This window comes from Haliotis rufescens, unplaced genomic scaffold (genome assembly GCF_023055435.1).
Source record: "Haliotis rufescens isolate VD_foot unplaced genomic scaffold, xgHalRufe1.0.p SCAF_1, whole genome shotgun sequence".
In the NCBI taxonomy this organism is placed as follows: domain Eukaryota; kingdom Metazoa; phylum Mollusca; class Gastropoda; order Lepetellida; family Haliotidae; genus Haliotis; species Haliotis rufescens.
In genome coordinates, this window is record NW_025963779.1 from 86,537,557 (window position 1) to 86,562,417 (window position 24,861).

At 41.0% G+C, this 24,861-nt stretch overlaps 2 protein-coding genes across 2 annotated transcripts; both read left to right on the plus strand.

The window, feature by feature from the left end:
* Positions 1 to 513: 513 nt before the first annotated feature.
* On the plus strand, positions 514 to 3,340 carry LOC124147046 (acanthoscurrin-1-like). Its single transcript, XM_046517648.2, has 3 exons — positions 514 to 547; positions 1,764 to 2,147; positions 3,234 to 3,340. The coding sequence occupies exons 2-3, from the start codon at positions 1,775 to 1,777 to the stop codon at positions 3,248 to 3,250; spliced, it is 390 nt and encodes a 129-aa protein (XP_046373604.2). The 5' UTR covers positions 514 to 547; positions 1,764 to 1,774; the 3' UTR covers positions 3,251 to 3,340.
* A 13,006-nt stretch (positions 3,341 to 16,346) lies between these two features.
* Positions 16,347 to 18,796, plus strand: LOC124147045 (acanthoscurrin-1-like). The gene is made up of 3 exons (XM_046517647.2): positions 16,347 to 16,420; positions 17,426 to 18,205; positions 18,677 to 18,796. The coding sequence occupies exons 2-3, from the start codon at positions 17,437 to 17,439 to the stop codon at positions 18,691 to 18,693; spliced, it is 786 nt and encodes a 261-aa protein (XP_046373603.1). The 5' UTR covers positions 16,347 to 16,420; positions 17,426 to 17,436; the 3' UTR covers positions 18,694 to 18,796.
* The last annotated feature ends 6,065 nt before the right edge of the window (positions 18,797 to 24,861 follow it).

Genomic DNA, 24,861 nt, shown 5'->3' on the forward strand with positions numbered 1-24,861 from the left:
TAAGTCCCGGAATCAACACTCGGAGACATGTCAGGGGTATTGGGAACACATTCTGAACAGATACAGAATGGGGCGATGAATAATGTCTTTACATTATCACCAAACCATGCCACATCAACCTGACCGATTGTCTCGTTCATCGTCGCGGAATGAAATACTTCACCTAACAACTAACATTAATATGAAACCGCCTGGATGAAAAAAAATCCTTTTCAAATTCATTTAAACCGTTGAGTGATAACACATTCTGAGAAATGATGCTACTTCTTTTAGAAAAAATGACATGACAGATGATGACTCTCAGCACCAATGAAGCATGTCGGTGATGACCAATCCTTCTCTAGTGTAGTATTGCCGCCAGCGATCACGTACATCCTGCCGATGCTGTGCTGTGTCATGCAGCACGTGTTTGGTTGGACCCCGGGGTAGGGAGGGGGAGCAGGAAGTGGGGCGCCCCCCGTGTAGTGATAGGTATAAATACGTCCAACCCACCCGGCTCTTCCTTCCCGCATCCTCACCCTGCGACATCCAACTTGTCGATATCACAGTAAGTATTGCATATGCTGTGTGGCTCGATAAACATCAATATGTGTTTTTGATGTCGTCGACTCCCATGATTTATACGTTTCGTCAGTGAAGCAATCAGTGTCAGTTACAATTTGCTAGATGCAACAAATATATTTTTATATTATTAGTTTATGTTATATGAACTGAGGATAAAAAGAAACTGATTTTATCATATGCTTGATTTTCCATTGAAAATATCTGAAGTTAGCGATATTATATCCAAAGATGACCTGTACTGGCGCTTAGTCAGAACTAAAAAAAAATATAAGTTGATTTAAAACTTTTAAAAATTAAATACAAAATACGTATAATACACAGCTGCTGATGGGTATATTAGATATTTTATCTTTCAAGATCAATAAACTTACTTTTTTCGGCAATAATTTAGAACATTTCAAACGTGGTCATGTGGTTGCAAATTCCTGTCTTTCCCCTGTCTTCATTCAACCAGTTTATTGCTTCACAAAATTACCCAGCCATAGATTACATTTTAACAACTGTTGCAGGAATGAGTGATGGTTAAATAGACAAAATCATATCAACAACATTTCTTCCAAATTTCAATTAAATAAGGGACAAACTCGGTATACTTCTTTTGCCCCTCAGTTTATATCACATTCATGTGGTGTGTGATGTATGCGGTGTGTATATGTGTGTGTGATGTATGCGGTGTGTGTGTGGTGTGTCTGTATGTTTATGTGTATATTCGTGTGGTGTATGTGGCGTGTGTGTATGTTTATGTGTATGTGTGTGTTGTGTATGCGGTGTGTGTGTATATTTATGTGTATATGTGTGTGGTGTGTGCGGTATGTGTGTGGTGTGTATTCTTGCATTCAATGCTTCAAGGCAATAATAAATTCTAAAAGGAGCAGCCGAAAAAAGAAATGTTTTCTTCAGAACATCCAGCATATCTTGCGAACAATTATTTATTTTGTAACACCTTTGGCAAAATTATCTTCTTTCAATTTCTCGGCCCCTTATTTTAAAGAGCAGGTGAATAGCATCGGCAATGCTGTCTTGAGATAATTCGTACTTATTTCTACTGAAACAGTTGATGAAATAATGGATACTTAAGGTTAACCTATGGGATTCGTGTATATGTATCAATGGTATTCCGGAAAATTGCCAAAGATCATACTATCGAAAAATATTTTTACTATAAATATTAGCTACAACTGCGTTTCAATTTGCCACAGATCCACACAAAATGATGAAGGTTATCGCCCTTGTTTTCTGCCTGGCCGCCGCCGCAATTGCCGAACCGATAAGCTACGGATTGTACGGTAAAGGCGTTGGTATTCCTTATTCCGGTCATCACGGATACGGCATGGGAGGTCTGTACGGCGCCGGTGGTCTGTACGGCGGTCTGTACGGCGCCGGTGGTCTGTACGGCATGGGTGGTCTCTACGGAGGTCTGTACGGCGGCAAATACGGCGGTATGTACGGAGGTCTAAACGGAGGCAAATACGGCGGTCTGTACGGAGGTCTGTACGGAGGCAAATACGGCGGTATGTACGGAGGACACCTGGGAGGAAAGCTCGGCGGTCTGCACGGAGGAGTCGGACTCGGTCTTGGAAAAGGTGCGTAATCATTTTTATGTATGCAATTTATCAGGGAAGTAGTAGCTCTGCATAATTTAGACTCGGGAATTTAGAATAAAATAGATCTTCAGCAACCCATGCTTGCCATAAAACTATGCTTGTCGTAAGAGGCGACTAATGGGATCGGGTAGTCAGGCTCGCTGACATGGTTTATGCATGTCATCGATCCCAATTGGGTGGATCTATGCTCGTGATGTCAGTCACTGGATTGTCTGGTCCAGACTCGATTATTTACAGACCGCCGTCATACAGCTGAGCTATTGCTGAGGGCGACGTTAAACTACAAACAAACAAAGAATAAAGTGTCACCAACAAAAGAAATTATGCATATTTTTTCTTGAAGTTGGAAGGGTAGAGATGACATTTAAATGTCTTACACTGCTTGTACCAGAAAGTGGTCATTGTCTGTAAACCAGTAGACAAGCAGCCTAGCTTAGTGTATTCTGACTCAATATCTGCACTTTAAAGAGAGGAGTAGGCAGCGAGTTGGGTTTAACGCCTCTCTAAACAGTGTGTCAGTTTTTATCACGGTGTGTCATGTTAATGTGTGAGGAAAGCTCAAAGGCAGATGTAGGCAGGTCGTGCAGCACTTTGGTAAAACACACAAGCGCGCCAGAAACCTATGATCGTGGGATCCAAGATTCGTCCCGATCATGCTTCTAGATTTGTCAGCACTACACTTGGGCTCAAGAGTTTCGACAAACGTCTTAGACCTGCATCACGTCGGGTTTTCTTTGGGTTTTCCTCACACATAAGAAACTGAAGTGCACTTCAAAGTAGCGTAAAACCAAACCCATTCATTCACTATGCATATAGGTAAATGTGTTATATACATAATTACATCTGAGTTAGAAGGAAAACAAATGGGACTTGAATGAAACTAGTTCCTCTTTAAAAGGCAGTAGATGCCATTAAGTAGGTTACTTACGTCTGAGCTGATCGGTTTGATATATGGACGTCAGAAGAAGGATTATTTTAGGACTTAAACAAAACATATGTTCTTCAAAATAATATACTTTGACAATTTGAAGTGAACTTTAATATTGTGTCCCATATTTGTTACAGGTTACGGTTACTACTGAGAGATACGTGACCTTCTTCTCTCGACCTTTGTCCATATTTGTATGTACAGCCATATTTTTATATCCTGACAAATAAAAATGTATTGATCAAAACTGCATGTACGTTGTCGATGGTTTGCTTTCATACTGGACCATGTCCGTGGTCCAGTGGATAGAGCGTCTTCTCGGAGAGCGGAAGGTCGGTGGTTCGATTCCCGGCCGCGTCATACCAAACCACCATAACCCTGCCTGGCGCTCGGTATTCAAGGGAGACAGGGGCTGGTCGTCTCGGAGTCAGTATACTGTGTCTGAGTGGGGAATTCATGTTAAATTGCGGCATCGGAACTCAGAGAGCTGTACGGTATTAGTCAGGACGCACGCACGCACATACACTAATTTACAAGAAAACATGTGGCCACTATATCAGTACTGGTCGTGTTTTGAATGAACCTTCAGTATATGAATGACTTTGGTTTAAGACCTTTACAGAACATTTCAGTGTATCAGCTTGATGTGGGAGGAAAGACCGAAGTGACGCAGGACGTTTACCAGCTTATTAACACCCACGAGCACGGTTTGGTTTTGACAAACCTAGAAAGATAATGGGGGCGAAGCGGGATTCGAACCCACAAACATAGGTTTCAAGAACGCCCAAAGGTCGCAGCACTGCACAACGAATAGCAGTGCCTTGAACGTTCAAATCATACTTTGCGGTTTTTGTAGGATCAACTCATGCTGTATCATGCATTCAACACATTTGACCACTAGTTGAAGTTTACACCGAACTCAATTCAGCTGCCTTGGAATCATTGACTCTAGGTCAGACCAATAAGTGGTCGATAACACGAGCACGAGGTATTATGACATTATTATGTAAATAAAGGTTGAGGTCGCCACATAGGTGGCCACTGGAACCTACATTGTCACGGCGTTGGACCACGCTTTACCATGTGTGGAATCGAACCAAGGTCTCCATTGTGACCAGTCAACACTTTCCCGCCATGCTACCTCACTTCTGCTTGATTGTCCCCGTGTATACTGTAGGGATATTATACTCGGCTATTTTATCATATTATCATCTTCACAAAACATAAGATGCATGATTTTTGCAATTACACAAGAGGGACACTGTGTAGAGTATGGTGGTAAATCATGACGCGAGCCTGTTCAACGTGATGTAAGGGGAGTAACTCTTGGTATCAAGAGATGCGCTAAAGGCGGTTGATGGCACTCCTCTTCTAACAATTTGCTACTTTGGAACCGAACTCAATCCAAATGTAATCAATCATATACACATACATTGATGCCTCGGAAACCGTTGTTTTCTCAACCCGCGCATGTGTAGGCTTACTGATTATCGTTAAGTATTTGCAGCAGAACATGCAAGCATGGGATGGGTAGGTAAGCATCAGCTACTGATTCGATGCAGATAATTATAGATTACATATAAATAAGATGACATAAAGTGGCAGTGAGACAAGCGAGCATGCTAGTAAATGTATTCTTAGTGTTTGAACATAATTATGTGTGCAGTAAATTGCCTGCAGTGCACGACCACGGGTTTTTTACTATGGCTACTACTGCATTTAACTTTATGTCTACACGTTTGGCATATAGGTGTGTATAGAACTCTACACTGTCTATGTCAATACACACACTGTCTATGTCAATACCTACACTGTCTATGTCAATACCTACACTGTCTATGTCAATACCTACACTATGTCAATACCTACACTGTCTATGTCAATACCTACACTATGTCAATACCTACACTATGTCAATACATACACTATGTCAATACCTACACTGTCTATGTCAATACATACACTATATCAATACCTACACTATGTCAATACATACACTATGTCAATACCTACACTGTCTATGTCAATACATACACTATGTTAATACATATACTGTCAATACCTACACTGTCGATATCAATACCTACACTATGTTAATACCTACAATGTCTATGTCAATACCTATACTATGGTAATACCTACAATGTCTATGTCAATACCTATACTGTCTATGTCAATACCTACACTAAGTTAATACTTATACTGTCAATACCTACACTGTCGATATCAATACCTACACTATGTTAATACCTATACTGTCAATAACTACACTGTCTATGTCAATACATACACTATGTCAATACCTACTCTGTCTATGTCAATACATACACCATGTCAATACCTACACTGTCTATGTCAATACATACACTATGTCAATACCTACACCGTCTTTGTCAATACCTATACTGTCTATGTCAATACCTACACAATGTTAATACCTACACTGTCTATGTCAATACCTACACTGTCTTTGTCAATACCTATACTGTCTATATCAATACCTACACTATGTTAATACATATACTGTCTTTGTCAATCGATACACTGTATATGTTAATACCTACACTGTCTATGTCAATACCTACACTATCTTAAGACATATACTGTCAATGCATACACTATCAATATCAATACCTACATTATGTTAATACATATACTGTCTTTGTCAATACATACACTGTATATGTCAATACCTACACTGTCGATATCAATACACATACTATGTTAATACAAATTCAGTCAATACCTACACTGTCGATATCAATACCTACACTATGTTAATGCATACACTGTCTATGTCAATACCTACACTGTATATGTTAATACCTACACTGTCTATGTTAATACCTACACTGTCGGTGTCAATACCTACACTATGTTAATGCATACACTGTCTATGTCAATACCTACACTGTATATGTTAATACCTACACTGTCTATGTTAATACCTACACTGTCGGTGTCAATACCTACACTATGTTAATGCATACACTGTCTATGTCAATAGCTACACTGTATATGTTAATACCTACACTGTCTATGTTAATACCTACACTGTCGGTGTCAATTCCTACACTATGTTAATGCATACACTGTCTATGTCAATACCTACACTGTATATGTTAATACCTACACTGTCTATGTTAATACACCCTCTGTCTATGTCAATACCTACACTGTCTATGTCGATCCGGGGTAGAATAGATCTTCAGCAACCCATGCTTGCCGTAAAAGGTGACTATGTTAATACATTCACGACTAATGTGAATACTCTTGTAGATCCCGGTATAGCTTGACCCAGCAGTCACTCCACTGGTGTAGGAAGTGTTGGTGGGAGGTGATTGGTTGCAGATGATTGTGCGTAAGCATGTATCGGGACGTGTCACTTCACATGTCATTTCACATGTCAGTTCCCGGGGCGATGGTTTCAGCAATGATCAGTTGCAGTGGCGTGACCCTAACTGTCTTCAACTAATTGGATGATTGATGGCTGATACATTTCTTGGTTAATTACGAAATTATTTCATTACATGCAAAGTTTACATTTAAACTAAACATACAATTAAATCATATAAAAGCATCGAACGAATATGAATGAAACATTATAGTCATATGAACTAATTGTAAAGAAGGCGGATTAAATCTAGACACATTAGAAACTACGTGAATCAATTCCCAATATGTTCATGTAATACTGTATTTATTACACCTTGGAATGCAATATTGTGAATATCACTATCCACTGACTGTGATATACTACTCCAAGTTTGACAGGGATATGACATATTTGATTACCCCTATTAAACGTTGAGTAGTATATGATAAAGACTCTTCACATCTTCTAATTCTACTTTCATTGGGAGCTTTATCATACAAAAGAAATGATTTACAGGCCGTTTCATAAAGTAAAATTCATGCTCAAAAGACCTCGACAAACTGCAAATAAATTCACAAGCAGGCCTGAATGCACAAAAAGTGAGTGAGTGAGTGAGTATGGTTTTACGCCGCTTTTAGCAATATTCCAGCAATATCACGGCGGGGGACACCAGAAATGGGCTTCACACATTGTAGCGATGTCGGGAATCGAACCCGGGTCTTCGGCGTGACGAGCGAACGCTTTAACCACTAGGCTACCCGACCGCCCGAATGCACAAGAAGACCAGCTCATGTTTGATATAGCGAAATACGAAATGTAATTCTTAGTGGCATGGCAAACTCGTTAGATTTATTCCTCTTTAAAGACTCATGTCAGCTTGACGTTGGTTTTGCACCCCTTGTCGGTGAATCAGCCAGTTCTCTAAAAGTGTTTTAAAGTTTCAGTTGTTGGCGACTAATAATAAAAATAATTAATAATACTATATGTACAAAATTCTATATACCATGTGTGCTTGGTATGTAAGTATATAGTTTGATAATTCTGTGAGAAATGAAAGTCGAAAAAAACCATCCACATGATATTGTGGTAGCAGTGTGACAGTAATCTTCCGCTGGTGCACAGTGAGTTGGTATACACATACTTCAATCAAGCAGAAGAGAGAACTGAGCAAACAGAAGAGAGAAATGAGCAGGCAGAAGACAGAACTGAGCAAGCAGAAGACAGGACTGAGCAGGTTGAAGACAGAACTGTGCAAGCAGAAGACAGAACTGAGCAAGCAGAAGACAGAACTGAGCAAGCAGAAGACAGAACTGAGCAAGCAGAAGACAGACCTGTGCAAGCAGAAGACAGAACTGAGCAAGCAGAAGACAAAACTGAGCAAGCAGAAGACAGAACTGTGCAAGCAGAAGACAGAACTGAGCAAGCAGAAGACAAAACTGAGCAAGCAGAAGACAGAACTGAGCAAGCAGAAGACAGGACTGAGCAGGTTGAAGACAGAACTGTGCAAGCAGAAGACAGAACTGAGCAAGCAGAAGACAGAACTGAGCAAGCAGAAGACAGAACTGAGCAAGCAGAAGACAGACCTGTGCAAGCAGAAGACAGAACTGAGCAAGCAGAAGACAAAACTGAGCAAGCAGAAGACAGAACTGTGCAAGCAGAAGACAGAACTGAGCAAGCAGAAGACAAAACTGAGCAAGCAGAAGACAGAACTGAGCAAGCAGAAGACAGGACTGAGCAGGTTGAAGACAGAACTGTGCAAGCAGAAGACAGAACTGAGCAAGCAGAAGACAGAACTGAGCAAGCAGAAGACAGAACCGAGCAAGCAGAAGACAGAACTGAGCAAGCAGAAGACAGAACTGAGCAAGCAGAAGACAGAACTGAGCAAGCAGAAGACAGACCTGTGCAAGCAGAAGACAGAACTGAGCAAGCAGAAGACAAAACTGAGCAAGCAGAAGACAGAACTGAGCAAGCAGAAGACAAAACTGAGCAGGTTGAAGACAGAACTGTGCAAGCAGAAGACAGAACTGTGCAAGCACAGTGTGTCATCTTTGTGTGTGAGCTCAAATGACTTGGAAAAGGTGTGTACTGACGCTTGTGCACAGACATCATAGTAACTCGGAAGTTGTTGCTTGATACTTAAAAAATACTATATACGTCTATCTGTACATATGTAGGTATGCATTTTGCATCCAAAGATTTGAGTATTCATATGATATTTGATTTTAATAAATCTGTAAAGAAGCGTGTTTTCTAAAAATGAGTGTTTGGTGAATACAACACACTTGCACCTCTTCTCAGGCTATGGTTACTACAAGGTGCTCTGCCTCCCCGACTCCTGAACATCCATGTGTACATAGAGAATCAACAACTACATAATAAACATAATCTTCAACAGTTTTTCACTTAGGTGTTATTCGTATAATGTTCTTGTTTGTTTGGTGTTTCAATATTCCTGCTATATGACGGCGATCTGTGAGTGAGTGAGTGAGTGAGTTGGGTTTAACAGTATTCCAGTTATATCACGGCGTGTCAGCTTAATGTGGGAGGAAAGCCCGAAGTGATGCAGGTCTCAGACGTTTACCACTTCGGTGAAACCCACGAGCACGGGTATGGTGCTGACAAACCTAGAAACATAATCGGGGCGAACCGGGATTCGAACCCACAATCATAGGTTTCTGGCGTGCCCAAGGGACGCAACTCTGCACAGCGAATCGCGGCGCCTTAGACGACTGGGCCACCCGTGCCCCCGACGGCGATCTGTAAATAATGGGGTATTCAGTGATTGAATGAGAATCGATCTACACAACTGAGATACGATGACATTTAATCAACAAAATCACCGAGCCTGACCACCGATCCATTTAGTTGTCTCTTACGATAACCATAAGTTGCTGGGGCCCTAGGTTCCTACTCAGAACCTCATCTCGTTTATTGTTATCATACGATGAGTGAGGGCGTGAGTTACAATTTTAAATTTTCACAGTATTTCAGCCATAGTGTGACTATTATCATATGGTACGTAAGTATCACTGGTGTCATCGTCAGCTCAAACATAAATAAGAAACAAGTTAAAACTTCTATTCCAATCACATTATATTAGTAGTTAGTGAGTTGGCTTCAGAACAGTACTTCTGTCATATCACGGCGTGAGAGTGGGAGCACAGCACAAAGGAGGGTGAAGACGTTTACAACTTGGGTGAGCCCATATAGGTGTGGATGATTGCTTCTCTTACAACGGTATGGTGCTGACAAGGGGGATTATTGGGCCAATTGGGGGTTCGAGCGATAGCAAAGACGTGTCTTGTATACTCCTGATCGACATAACAGTCAGATATATTGAGAGTAGCGTCCAAATGCCCATTATGCAATCTTGTATCAAATTCTGACAACGGATATATTTCTTATGTTTAAAGCAAACATGGCGGGTAATGCAACGGTTTCGTAAACCGTCGTGCAGGTCCAGTTAGGTGTTACTCAAAATATCTCTCTGTCTCTGTCTCTGTCTGTCTCTCTCTGTGTCTCTCTCTGTGTCTGTCTGTCTGTCTCTCTCCCTTATTTTATATAGATGACAGAGAATAGCTATTTCCTCAATCACTATAGTTCGTGGAGTCCACCAAGTCATCCAAGTCCAGCCCTTTCTTAAAGCCCAATTCTCTGTATCCGCCATATTCGCTGCCATGTGTTCGCCGTACAGGAGACATCCTGTAGGCTTAGCAACTGCTACAACAGAGGACAAGTGCAAAGATCTTCATTCTTGTATATTCTGTAATATACCAACTTTGCTGCTGATAGTGACAGGACTGTAACCGCGAGACTAAGCACTCTACAAATGACCCTAACGATTAACATTGTTTTATGCGAAGTATAACAGGCACTCTGTGTTTATCGGCATAATTGTATTCGGATATTTTCAATTGGTTATTGAGAGATACATCCTCGGAAATTTTCGGGGGCTTTTAGTATTAGAATTAGAATAACCATATAACACCCGTGAATCTGAAAACGCATACTGCTTATCGAACAGTAAAAACAACAAGTATTATAATTTTGAGGTAATTGTTTAAAGAAATATGTAAGACCCACATGGCGTCACTCTTGATAACAAAGCGACAAAACCCTTTCCATATCCAATATAAATCTCTAATGATACCAGGTTTCGCGAAAAGGAGACTCTGAGCGTATCCTGACCCACCGATGGCATCCGTCACAAACACATGCAAAGGCAAGTCAATTGTTCACCTCAAACATGGGAACATATTGTAAAATTCAAAATGGGACAATTACAAAATTGCATCGGACATCTTTGTTGTCACTGATGCGTCAAATTTGGAAATGTCCTCCACATGTCTACCATAAAACATTTTGAAAGCTTTACTGAGGCCTTGATCAAACAACTTCTGAGCAAGAGTCGTATGGCGCTCTTTGAAATCTTGGTGGGAAGAGCATGCTCGATTGTATCTCAAAAGTTGCGAAATAGAAAACACCAAAGGCTGGAGCTGCTGGAATATTGCTCGACCTGAAGGGAAAGTTGACTTTTGGAAAGTTGAAGTCATCCCTCTTGTCACACAGTCTTGTGGAGACTGTTTTGTCACTCTGAATCTTTACGCATAGATCTAAATATGAAACAGATGAGGCTGTCTCACTGGTCTCCTTTATTTCTAGTTCAATATCAAGAAAAAAGGAGGAAGTCATACGGTTCCATGACAACCGAACCACCTGGTTAACAGAATGCAGAGACACACCAACAGTTGCTGAACATGAGATGCTCGCGTAAAGTCGAGTACATCCTCTTTTCATATTGTATTTGCTTCAATACAAGTATCTGTTAACAACAATATGTGTACAATCATCGTAACCCGTTTAAAATCAGTCAGTGTTAAAAAATCTAAAGTCGATCCCGTACAGTAATTGTTAAATTGTTCCATATATACACGCTTGATTTAAGTTTCAAACGTTGGACTTACAAGAGCTGTTTTACTTACCCATGTGTGAGTGTACCATAGGTCAGCTAGAAGGAGCGGGTTGGTGGTAGTTTTATTTTAAGGAGTATTTATTCAAAGTGACTTCCTTGATTTTCTAACCAAGGTTAATCAGTTATATTTTTGTAACCGTCGTATTTCATCATAGGCCCCTGATTGAAATATTATTATTTTTAAGGGAGAAGATCAAATAAATAACACGTGAATTAAGATGGTAAAAAATCGGGCCCTTCCTGAGCAATTAAAACGTATGCAAGGTGTTTTGTATTTATATTTTAGTTTAATCATCTACTTAAATGGCGAACATACAGAATTTGACGTCAACTAATAAGGAACCAGGACCAGGTTTTGATCTAAACCTCGGAACAAGATTTTGTGAAATTGTATTCTCGCCTCAGACTTAGTTGAAGACATCTCACTGCTCACAAATGCGAACGCATCAGTTCGATTATTCCGTGGTTACAGCTCTTACTGATTTACTTACTGTACCATTTACATCATTATCACACACAAAGTAGGTAATGTCCATTCAATATATCGAATACGAAGACATTAACTTTGATTAAAACCGTTATATTGCCCAACATGAACATGGATTAAAACTATAGTGTTGCCTAACGTGAACGTGGACTAAAACTATACTATTACCCAACATTGATTAAACTATCATATCATGCAACCAGGTGAATATATGAACTTTTCACGAACGCTTCCATTGGAGCTGATTTCGTGAATGAGCTATTTACATGTTGAGCTATACAGCAGCAGCGTCAGTTGGAGATAAACATAGTATAACCAAACATGAGTGAGTATGGTATACGTCGCTTTTAGCAATATTCCAGCAATATCACGGCGGGGGACACCAGAAATGGGCTTCACACATTGTACCCATGTCGGGAATCGACCCCGTGTCTTCGGCGTGACGAGCGAACGCTTTAACCACTAGGCTACCCGATCGCCCCTAACCAAACATGAAGTTGGATTAAAATTATAGTATTGCCCAACATGAACGTGGACTAAAACTATGGTTTTACTTATCATGAACGTGGAATAATACTATGGTTTTACTTATCATGAACGGGGAATAAAACTATAGTATAGCCGAACATGCATAACAACGTGGACCAAAACTATAGTATTAAACATCACGAACGTGGAATAAAATAATAGTATTGCCGAACATGAACGTGGACTAAAACTATAGTTTTACAAATGATGATCATGAACGTGGACTAAAACTATAATATTGCCCAACATGAACGTGGACTAAAACTATAGTTTTACACATGATAAACGTGGAATAAAACTTCAATATTGCCCAACATGAACGTGGACTAAAACTATAGTTTTACTCATCATGAACGTGGAATTAAACAATAGTACTGCCCAACATGAACGAGGAATAAAAATATAGTATTACACATCATGAACGTGGAATAAAACTATAGTTTTACACATGATGAACGTGGAATAAAACTATAATATTGCCCAACATGAACGTGGAATAAAACTATAATATTGCCCAACATGAACGTGGGCTAAAACTATAGTTTTACTTATCATGAACGTGGAATTAAACAATAGTACTGTCAAACATGAACGTGAACTAAAACAATAGTATTCCATATCATGAACGTGGAATAAAACTATAGTATTGCCGAACATGCATATGAACGTGGACGTAAACTATAGTATTACACATCATGAACGTGTAATAAAACAATAGTATTGCCCAACATGAACATGGATTAAACTATAATATCAGTGCAGAGGATTTCGAAGTTTAGCTATTTTCATGGAGCATGATCACTTGGCAGTTTATTGTTCAATTCTGGGAAGCCACTTTCGTGGACCGGGTCTATACACACACTCGCGCACTGGGATATATACACAGGATCAGATTTGATGAACAAAGAAGCAATAGAATACATTGAACACATCACTCATCTGATTGAGAACCCAATGGAAACAACAAGAGGAAGCCCGTGAGATGGTGAGAGTGACCAGCTGGATGGGATTACCCGAGAACAAAAGAACTCTTTTCATTTGGGAGAATACGCTGAGCAGATTGAAGCCAAGAATTTCTGTGGCTCCTTCTTTCCTCTCCCAGAATGGTTAATGTTGGCACTGGTGTGTGCGATTTGGGTTTCATGCCAGGATGGGTCTTAGGAATATATAAGATTAAGTGTTCAAAGGTAGCCGCTCCAATTGATGTGATGTCCAAATATTCATGACATTTACTTAATCAGTCAGTTTAAGAAACGTTCATTACACAAGCACTGTCACGCATATATAGTTGTCAAACATGTCCATATAAGATATAAATGACCAGTAATCAAAAGAAACTTAGAATAAATCAGAGAATGAAAATGCTTGGTCTAATAATAAATATAATATTATTCACCCATCCAGTTGATGGCTATTTTGCTATTATCAGTTGTGCACCTGTTTTCTCAATCAATGCTTGACTGCAAATTCTTTTGTGTCGGAATAGATTTAAGTTCAATCAGCCATTGCAATCACACACAGGACAAATAAACACAATGGCCATCATGTATATCACTTCAAAGAAGCACATTCCCGCCAATTTAGGCTTTGTTTTAATGTTGTAAAAACAATTACCCGCCTCGCGCGTCGTTTGAAGTCCAGATAGAGCTGTGATTACAGACGACATACCGAAATGACTGACTTCCCGCCGAGATGAATATGATGTACCACGAATCAGTTTCAATTAAGCAGTGTTTTCACAACCAGGAGACGGGTATATATTCCAGGTGTGAACTCAGTTCAGTCATTCATTCAGCTTGTTCTGATCACACATCTGCCCAGCCCGTTAGCATCGCTCACCTTTCCTCCGAAAAAATGGATTCCATCAACACTGCATTGATACCCGCTGCCACTCCCGCTCGGAAGGTGCTCAACTGGTTGGAGGATAATGTAGCCTCCATCCCAGATTGCCATTGTTGCCGGAAGAGGAAGATTGCTGCTACTCTCAACACCACCTCCACTGTCCGTTCAAAGGATCTACAGGATCGCCTGGAGTTGCTAAATAAGAGGCGTCGGCCACTGAAGAAGAGGGATGAAGAGCTTGTGGAGAAGAACCGGCAACTCCGACAACGAGCCCAGGCGGTCATCAACACCCCCATGTCACCCGTAATGAGCAACTCGAACACCATCATCCGATCCAGGATCCTACAAGATCGCCTGGGTCGCATCCAGGAGAAGATGATCTTGATGAAGAAGAGAGATGAGGACATCCAAGAGAGGAACCGCCAACTCAAAGAGAAGCTCCAGGATGTCCTCGACTTCTCCATGTCGTCATTTGCTGGTAACGTCTGCCACGAGGAATCTCCCGCCAAACGACCTCGGCTCGACACAACATTTCAGAGAAACAGTGTTGCTAGGCAGCGAGTACACAGAGTTCCCCGAGGCCAGAACTCCAGATTTCCTCAGACCTCCAAAACATTTACTACTGTGACGTCTGCTCACGAACTGAAAACGTACTTGAAGAACGGTCTCCAGTACAGTCTGTGCTAGAGGCTGATTACGTGGTCACCATCGCTTGTAATCCAGGGCATGGGACGAATTTACCATTCTTGTGTTTGGGGGTTGAGTTTTTGTTGATTGAGCCTTTGTTTACATCGTGCGTGTGTGTCGTATGACATTTGTTGTAATAAATGAAAAAGCAATATAATTTCCATTCCTGTCTTTTCGTTATTTGATAGACTAAACTGTTAGCTCCCACAAGCAGTGCGGCATCTTCTACGGCAATATGTTCACCCATGACTGGCGTTGTTAAGTACAGCAGAATAGCGGGTTACAACTGAAACAATACTGAACACAAGCCTTTCGGGCTGTAAACGGATATATACGATATCACGCATGTAGACGCAATGTATTACTTACAATTTTCGTGACAGAATCATAGGATAGATTACAGTGGTACCTCACTATAACATTCACAGAGATGCACACCTCTAAATTTCACGCCAAACCGCATGCTTTTCACGTACACCCCACAAGCAGTTATCGCCCCTGTCCATACCAACACATTAAACCACATACCGCCAAATACACAAACGTGGCTTTACGTCATCTACAAGTGCCATGCATGTTATTGTTTGACTTGTGACACGTATGATTTCACACGGAAATCCTACGTGTATATAGAATGATGATGAATTACATCTGAAGAGAAAAATAATAACACTGTTCTAGCCGCATCAGTGCGGGCCCACAAAGACTGGGTTTCACACAGAGTAGCCATATAGTGCTTAACGTGATGAGAGAATCTATCTATCTATCTATCTATCTATCTATCTATCTATCTATCTATGCATGCATTCATACATACATACATACATACATACATACATACATACATACATACATACATACATACATACATACATACATACATACATACATACATACATACATACATACATACATACATACACACATACATACATACATACACCGCAAGTCTCTGTTAAATACAGATAAAGATGAAATAGAAAGTAATGATATGTTGAGAAAAAATGATGAAACATTTTGTATTACTTGAGCCAAACATTCTTGTTGTGTAAAAATACATATATCTGTGTTACTATAGGAGAATGATAGATAAAATAGGTTTCAAGCACGTTTTCGTGGACAGGAGGATCGAGCTTATCATTAACATTAAGTAATTGATTTAATCACAATATTTGACACATTTGTATCAGTGTGTGTTCCTAAGTATTTGACGGAGCTGTGACGACGTACGTCACGTGCCCCGAGGCTGACATGACATGTTGAGTGTGTCAGCAGCACGATGGTCATCGATGACGTATTCCGTGGGGCGGCGACCCCGGGGCTAAGGGAGGGACCGGGTCAGCTGGTCTCAGGGGGATTTATAAAGAGACCACACAGTTGTCACATCATCTTTGTACCTATCGACTATTCCTGAAGAATCTTCACACACTTGGTAAGTGTATTACACCTTTTAACTATGCGTCCATACATGTGTATGATCACATTTGATACGTGCTTAAGCGGGTTTCAAAATTGTATTGGAGTATTGGTGTACTGGCAACTAGACTTAATGCTATTGTATCATTACAGTAAGGATCTATATGTAGTTGACATATAGCTGGAATATTGCTGAGTGCGGCGTAAAACAACAAACCCCAAAAATGTAGTTGACGTTTATCTCAATAAATCAAACCTACGATAGGATCAGCACACTACCTCTTGTGTGTAACTACCCTTTGGGCAGTCTGTCAGGGATATCACACGTCTTGTCAGCTAAATGTGATGTGAACGTCTAATGTTAGTTGTTTTATTGTTGTTTAACGCCACACTCAGCAATATTCAAGTTATATGACTGCGGTCTATAAATAATCGAGTTTGCACCAGACAATCCAGATATTGACATCTTGAGCATCGATACACGCAATTGGGATACGATGACATGCATCAACCAAGTCAGCGAGCCTGACCCCCGATTCCGTTTGTCGCCTCTTACGACAAGCATAGTCGCCTCTTACGGCAAGCATGGGTTGCTGAAGACCTATTCTACCATCGCTCTTCACGGGTCGACCGTCAAATGGGATGCATTTCAAAGACATCTTCCCAGTGAAACTGACGGATACATACCTAGATTCATAATCGGGTAGTGATATAGAAGTATTCCAGCTATACTTGGGAGGAAAGCCAGTAATGCAGGTCTCTGACGTTTACCACTTTTGGTGAAAGCGGTATGGTGCTCACAAACCCAGAAACATAGTCGGGGTGAACCGGGATTCGACACTACGATCATATGTTCCTGGTGTGTGCAAGGGGCGCAACTCTGCACAACAAGATCAGCGTATCCTGGCATGGCAATTGCTAGGCCACTGACCACAGTGTCCCCCATGCCCCGCAACTTCTTGTAACTCGCATCCAACCTTTGTACTGCATCTGACAATTCATGCTTTCCACTCCATTTCAGACCTCTACATAATGAAGACCATCACTATGATTATATGTCTGGCTGTCGCTGCTACAGCTGAACCTATCAACAATTACAACGCGATTGGTGGTCATGGATTGGCACTCCCTTACAACGCCGGTTATGGAGTTGGTGGTATTAACAACGGGTTATACGGGGGCACGTTTGGCGGCGGCAAATATACAGGAGGTTACAGAGGACATTTGCCAATGTTTGGACTTTTAGGTGTGTACACCGGAGGTCACAAGGGACTTCACACCGGTTACAATGGAGGTCTGTTAGCTGGCAAAGTCGGCGGATATTACAGTGGCAAAACCAGCACATTGCATGGAGGCAATCTTGGCGGTCTCCATCCAGGAAATGTGGGTGGTTTCAACGCTGGACAGTTGAATGGAGGTCTCTACGCAGGAAATGTAGGTGGTTTAAATGCAGGAAAGATAAATGGAGGTCTCTACGCAGGAAATGTGGGTGGTTTAAATGCAGGAAAGATAAATGGAGGTCTCTACGCAGGAAATGTGGGTGGTTTAAACGCTGGACAGTTGAATGGAGGTCTCTACGCAGGAAATGTAGGTGGTTTAAACGCAGGCAATATTGGAGGAGGTCTCTACCCTGGAAATGTTGCCGGTTATAACACAGGAAGCATAAATGGAGGTCTCTATGCAGGACATGCAGGCGGTATCAAAGCAGGCAGTATCGGAGGAGGCATCTACGCAGGCACTATGGGCGGTCTACAAGGTGGCAGCTTGGGGGGATTTCATGGAGGAGTTGGAATCGGAAACGGTGTGTATTTTATTTTGAAATGAAAATTTACGCATTTGATATTTTTAGGGTAATGACTCTCTTTGTCCCTAGTATTTCACGTCCCGGGAAGATTCTGGGTTAGAATTGGTCTCCAGCAACCCATGCTTGTCGTAAAAGGCAACTAACGGAATCGGGTGGTAAGGCTCGCTGACTTGGTTGATGTCAATCACTGTATTGTCAGGTCCAGACTCGATTATTTACAAACCGTCGTCATATAGCTGGAATATTACTGAGTACAGCGTTAAACAACAAACAAATAGTATCTCACACGAACTAGTGTATAATTAGGCTGTAGATGGGACCCATTAAACAATTTTAATCTTTACGAATAAACAAATTCAAAATTTGCCAACACAATAACAAAACTAACATATTTGAAAATTAAGTAGTGTGATGCTTTTAAAATGTACCGTTTATCAGAATATAATTGTGTACCTTTTGTTCTTCCAGGTGTCGGTTTCTACTAGGACAATTACGAAAAAGCAGCCTTCGTTACATCCACGCTATTTATTTATATATTTATACAAAGAACTGTGTTATGGTGCGAAATAAATATTTTTTTATTTTCTATAATAATTGTTATGTTTAATTTTGATCTCTGTATTTGCAAATGATGTTCTTGCGGATGCCTTGCCTCTACAAATCACAATCGACAGAGTGAGTGAGTGAGCTAGGTATTTCTTACAAACCTGAGGGTGAAAAACCCATTTGAGATAACTGGTATCAAACGTTTATTATTTACTGTCATTTTAGGCAAAGCAAAATTACTGAAAGTGACTTCTGAAAATTAGGTACATCGTAAATCTCGCCGAATCACAATCCACGGCGTGTTTAGAAATCTAAATATCGGATATTTACTCGAATAATTAAAGTGGAAAAATAGCATATTATAATTAGTGATCACGGGTATCAAATCACTAATGATAATTCTGCAACGTCGCTGATAAGCCCAGAATCGTTTAGAATGTTTTGGAAAATACGCATACACGAACGCCGAAGTGTACGTTCCGCCATATTGGATTGTATTTACAAAATGCCGTTTATGAGACGCCTATTCTATCAGATATATTTCAAACTCAGCTGCTATACATGCATCCCTGAATTCCTCATACATTTTAGAAACAAATGACAAATGGTCTTTGTCACCAATGCAAATTATCTAGATGAAATCAGGCGAAATAAATTAGTTTTTGAAAACGAACACTGTGCTCGGAAAGCAAAATTCAGATTTTACACTGTGCAGAATTTTTGGAGCTACTTTCGTCTAATTATTGCATACATTGGCTCGATCACGCGTCTGAGAATATTTATGGGAGGAGTATCGTTGCACTAATTGTGGAATTACACATATATACATTACAATGATGTGGTAAATTCAACAGAAACCGTAATAGTTTCCGTTCTGTGTGACTGACGCTAAATCACGCACAACGACGACGGTAGTTATCTGCATTTCTGTCTATTTCGATTTATTACATAAGGATTGGAAAACATGGTACACAAATAACAGTACGCAGATTGTCAGAATCCTCCTCTGGAAATCCCGCTTACTGTTGTCAGTGAACACGCCATTTCGTAAAAGTCGGTCACCGGTAGTGATGTCATACGGGAGTAAACATTGTTGTACATATTTGGTAATTTATTTGAGGTGCAAACTTTTAACTCGGCGTCCAGCGTGTTCTTTGTTTTTGTCTAGTTTCCATTATCATCATCGCTTTGATAATCAACAGATATGGCGGAAACCTCTTTCTGTAGGGCCACATTATTTATGAATAGTAAGCAGTGCATAGGATGACGTCACTTATTACAGTGGGGTCATGTATGCGCTACTGTGACCATGAGAATAGACAAAATGCATCGCTTTCGCTCGTTAGATACGTTTTGAAACAACTCGTTGTAAGATCAATGGTCTAACAGACACTCGTGCAGTAATCTCTATAACTTCACTTAGTACAGCTGTATTTCAGTTATATCACAATTTAGCTCAATGTGGGAAAAAAGTCATATAGGTTCCAGGCGTTTTCCAATAAGTTAAAATCCATGCCCACGAGTAAATAAATAACAACACTCAATGATGAAGATATGTCTGTTGTTTCGGATGCCAAACTTGTAAAAGACGGTGTTGTGATTGGACTGTAATATCAAAGAACTGACTATGGTAACACTAACAATAAGGCATTCAAGATGTCAATTTGCTGTGGATGATATGACTAAGGCACAGTTGAGTTCATCACATGTATAATTTATTGCTGGGGTGAAGTAGTGGTTCCCACGAAGGAGAAAGACCACCATTAAGTTGTTCACAGCAGGCGTATGCCACAATATAGTGGTTCCCACGGGCAGAGAGACCACCATTAAGTTGTTCACAGCAGGCGTATGCCACAATAAAGTGGTTCCCACGGGCAGAGAGACCACCATTAAGTTGTTCACAACAGGCATATGCCACAATATAGTGGTTCCCACGGACAGAGAGACCACCATTAAGTTGTTCACAGCAGGCGTATGCCACAATATAGTGGTTCCCACGGGCAGAGAGACCACCATTAAGTTGTTCACAACAGGCGTATGCCACAATAAAGTGGTTCCCACGGGCAGAGAGACCACCATTAAGTTGTTCACAACAGGCATATGCCACAATATAGTGGTTCCCACGGACAGAGAGACCACCATTAAGTTGTTCACAACAGGCATATGCCACAATATAGTGGTTCCCACGGACAGAGAGACCACCATTAAGTTGTTCACAGCAGGCGTATGCCACAATATAGTGGTTCCCACGGGCAGAGAGACCACCATTAAGTTGTTCACAGCAGGCGTATGCCACAATATAGTGGTTCCCACGGGCAGAGAGACCACCATTAAGTTGTTCACAACAGGCATATGCCACAATATAGTGGTTCCCACGGACAGAGAGACCACCATTAAGTTGTTCACAACAGGCATATGCCACAATAAAGTGGTTCCCACGGGCAGAGAGACCACCATTAAGTTGTTCTCAACAGGCATATGCCACAATATAGTGGTTCCCACGGGCAGAGAGACCACCATTAAGTTGTTCACAACAGGCGTATGCCACAATATAGTGGTTCCCACAGGCAGAGAGACCAGAATGAAGTTGTTCACAGCAGGCATATGCCACAATATAGTGGTTCCCACAGGCAGAGAGACCAGAATGAAGTTGTTCACAGCAGGCATATGCCACAATATAGTGGTTCCCACAGGCAGAGAGACCAGAATGAAGTTGTTCACAGCAGGCATATGCCACAATATAGTGGTTCCCACGGGCAGAGAGACCAGAATGAAGTTGTTCACAGCAGGCATATGCCACAATATAGTGGTTCCCACGGCAGAGAGACCACCATTAAGTTGTTCACAACAGGCATATGCCACAATATAGTGGTTCCCACGGACAGAGAGACCACCATTAAGTTGTTCACAACAGGCGTATGCCACAATATAGTGGTTCCCACAGGCAGAGAGACCAGAATGAAGTTGTTCACAGCAGGCATATGCCACAATATAGTGGTTCCCACAGGCAGAGAGACCAGAATGAAGTTGTTCACAGCAGGCATATGCCACAATATAGTGGTTCCCACAGGCAGAGAGACCAGAATGAAGTTGTTCACAGCAGGCATATGCCACAATATAGTGGTTCCCACGGGCAGAGAGACCAGAATGAAGTTGTTCACAGCAGGCATATGCCACAATATAGTGGTTCCCACGGGCAGAGAGACCACCATTAAGTTGTTCACAACAGGCATATGCCACAATATAGTGGTTCCCACGGACAGAGAGACCACCATTAAGTTGTTCACAACAGGCATATGCCACAATATAGTGGTTCACACGGGCAGAGAGACCAGAATGAAGTTGTTCACAGCAGGCGTATGCCACAATATAGTGGTTCCCACGGGCAGAGAGACCACAATTAAGTTGTTCACAGCAGGCGTATGCCACAATATAGTGGTTCCCACAGGCAGAGAGACCAGAATGAAGTTGTTCACAGCAGGCATATGCCACAATATAGTGGTTCCCACGGACAGAGAGACCACAATTAAGTTGTTCACAACAGGCATATGCCACAATATAGTGGTTCCCACGGGCAGAGAGACCACAATTAAGTTGTTCACAACAGGCGTATGCCACAATATAGTGGTTCCCACGGACAGAGAGACCACCATTAAGTTGTTCACAACAGGCATATGCCACAATATAGTGGTTCCCACGGGCAGAGAGACCACCATTAAGTTGTTCACAACAGGCGTATGCCACAATATAGTGGTTCCCACGGACAGAGAGACCACCATTAAGTTGTTCACAACAGGCATATGCCACAATATAGTGGTTCACACGGGCAGAAAGACCACCATTCAGGAGCAAATATACTATGTAAAGAAAGTAGGGGATAGTGCGAATCATCAAGACATATCTCCTGATATGAAGCACATAAATCACTTTCATTGTCAGACATTGGTGTATTTTCAGGTAGCTTCACCTAAAAACAAAATATTCCCTACATTTTGTGTGTATTATATATACCACTGTCAGTGGTTCACAGGAGCAGAGAATCACCACCATTTAGCAGTGAACAACACGCATATATACAAAGTCATATAAACCACACTGGAGTGGTTCTACAGGAGAAGACAAACACCACCATTTAGTAGTGAACAACAATCACATACATATATACCACACTGGAGTGGTTCTACAGGAGCAGACCATTTAGAAGTATGTAGTGGTTTACACGACGAGGGATTCAGTAAATGTACATATTGCCTGATTATAGACATTTACTGTAACGTATATACCACTATGTAGTGGTTCACACGGACAGAGAAACACCATCATCCAAGTTAGGATCACATCTAATGGTTAGGGACAAGGACAGTCACATCAAGCAGTTTTAACATATATTTTAACATGTATATATTTAAGGACCATAGATTGCATGGCGGGGTTCACTACATGCAAACATGGCATATCTTTATTGAATAGGTTACTTTCTATGATCATTACACATTGAGAGATTGATTTTCTGTCATTGTTTTACATACATAATCATCACAGAACAGTTATACATCTAGCCAATTGCTAAAACGTCATGCACCTGCAGAAACATACTATGATATGTTTACTGCAAGCCTAAAGCTGAACTGTAATAGTTTCATTTGGGTTTTAAATGTCATGAAATATACGCTACATAAAGAATAATGATCTACATGACTTGCACATTCGTGTTAGATATTTTTTTCTTAATGTCATATATACTTGATAAACACGGAAGAAACTAACTTCCTGCTGGGTCATTTATAGAAGGCGAAGGGATTTTGCGTCGGATTAATTCATCAACTATGAAAAAAATGAGATGTTTATTCATAGTTGAGATGATCGTACTCAGTAACGCGTGTGACGTAAAGCTATGACGTTCAGCTTCATTCATATCCCTTTCATCAGGTTCCGCTTCCCAGGCACTCGCGTTTCCCGGGGCAACTATACCAAGCTACATGCGTATCGCGACATATTGGTTTTTAAAACAACCCACAGCATATGGGCAATATTTACCGAGGATTTACATATACTGTCTCATTGAGCCATATTTGGAGAGGAAGTTTAATGTAAATGCCCGGAAGTGAAAAGAGGACAGTATTTGTTTGATAGATATATGCTAGATATTTCTTAATGTTTACAGATATATTTTAGGGTCAAACGGTATGAAAGGGTCGATATCTCGATTTCTCATTAGGTAACACAATGTATCAGTCTTCAGCTGTCACACATTCAGGTGAGGTGAAATTTGATTAAACGTCGCGTCCAATATTATTGCACTTATATAGCAGAGTGCATTCATGCGCGCGTAATCCACAAACTATTTGCCTTGTTGTGTCTTTGACAACGACATCAACTGATGTTGCGACCAGGCTGTCGCGCAAACATGTTATATACTAGTGGAAAAAAGTAAACGTGCTTCATATAAGTGATGTAAATGATATGTTATTGAAATAACAACATAATATTTGGTTATTTCGCTGATCAATGTTTTATCACAACAAATTCGTTGACAAAACCCATACCTTGTAACAGGAGACGGAGCGACACATCCTAAAGCAGGGAATGTGTAACAACTGAATTAGCAATGTCAATATCGGGTGTGACCACTATTTGTGTTGATACATAGGAAACAGTGGCGGCGCATTGAAGACACCAGATGATTGAAAACAGCCTGTCCAAAGATTGGACCAACTGAGCTGGCGTTGTCGACTGGTTCTGATCCTGTCGTAGGCGTCCGTCCTTCTCTTCCCAGACATGTTTTATGGGGAGAGGTCTGGAGAAACGGCTGGCTATGGTAGTACAGCAATGTTATGCTGCCTCAAAAAGTCTGTCACAAACCGTGCAACACGTGGGGGATAATAATCCTGCGTGACGTGACGTTAAGTCCCTGTACCCCATACCATTACACTTCCACCCTGAACTGTCGACGTTGAGTAACGTAAGCGTTAAAACGACCTCCTGGACGCTTGTAGACCCGTGCAAGACCATCAGATGAATCCTGGACTCATCTGTAAACAGTACACTGTCTTGTCTTCTGAACCTCAGATTCTGGCTGCAATAAGCTAGGCATGCCTGACGGTGGC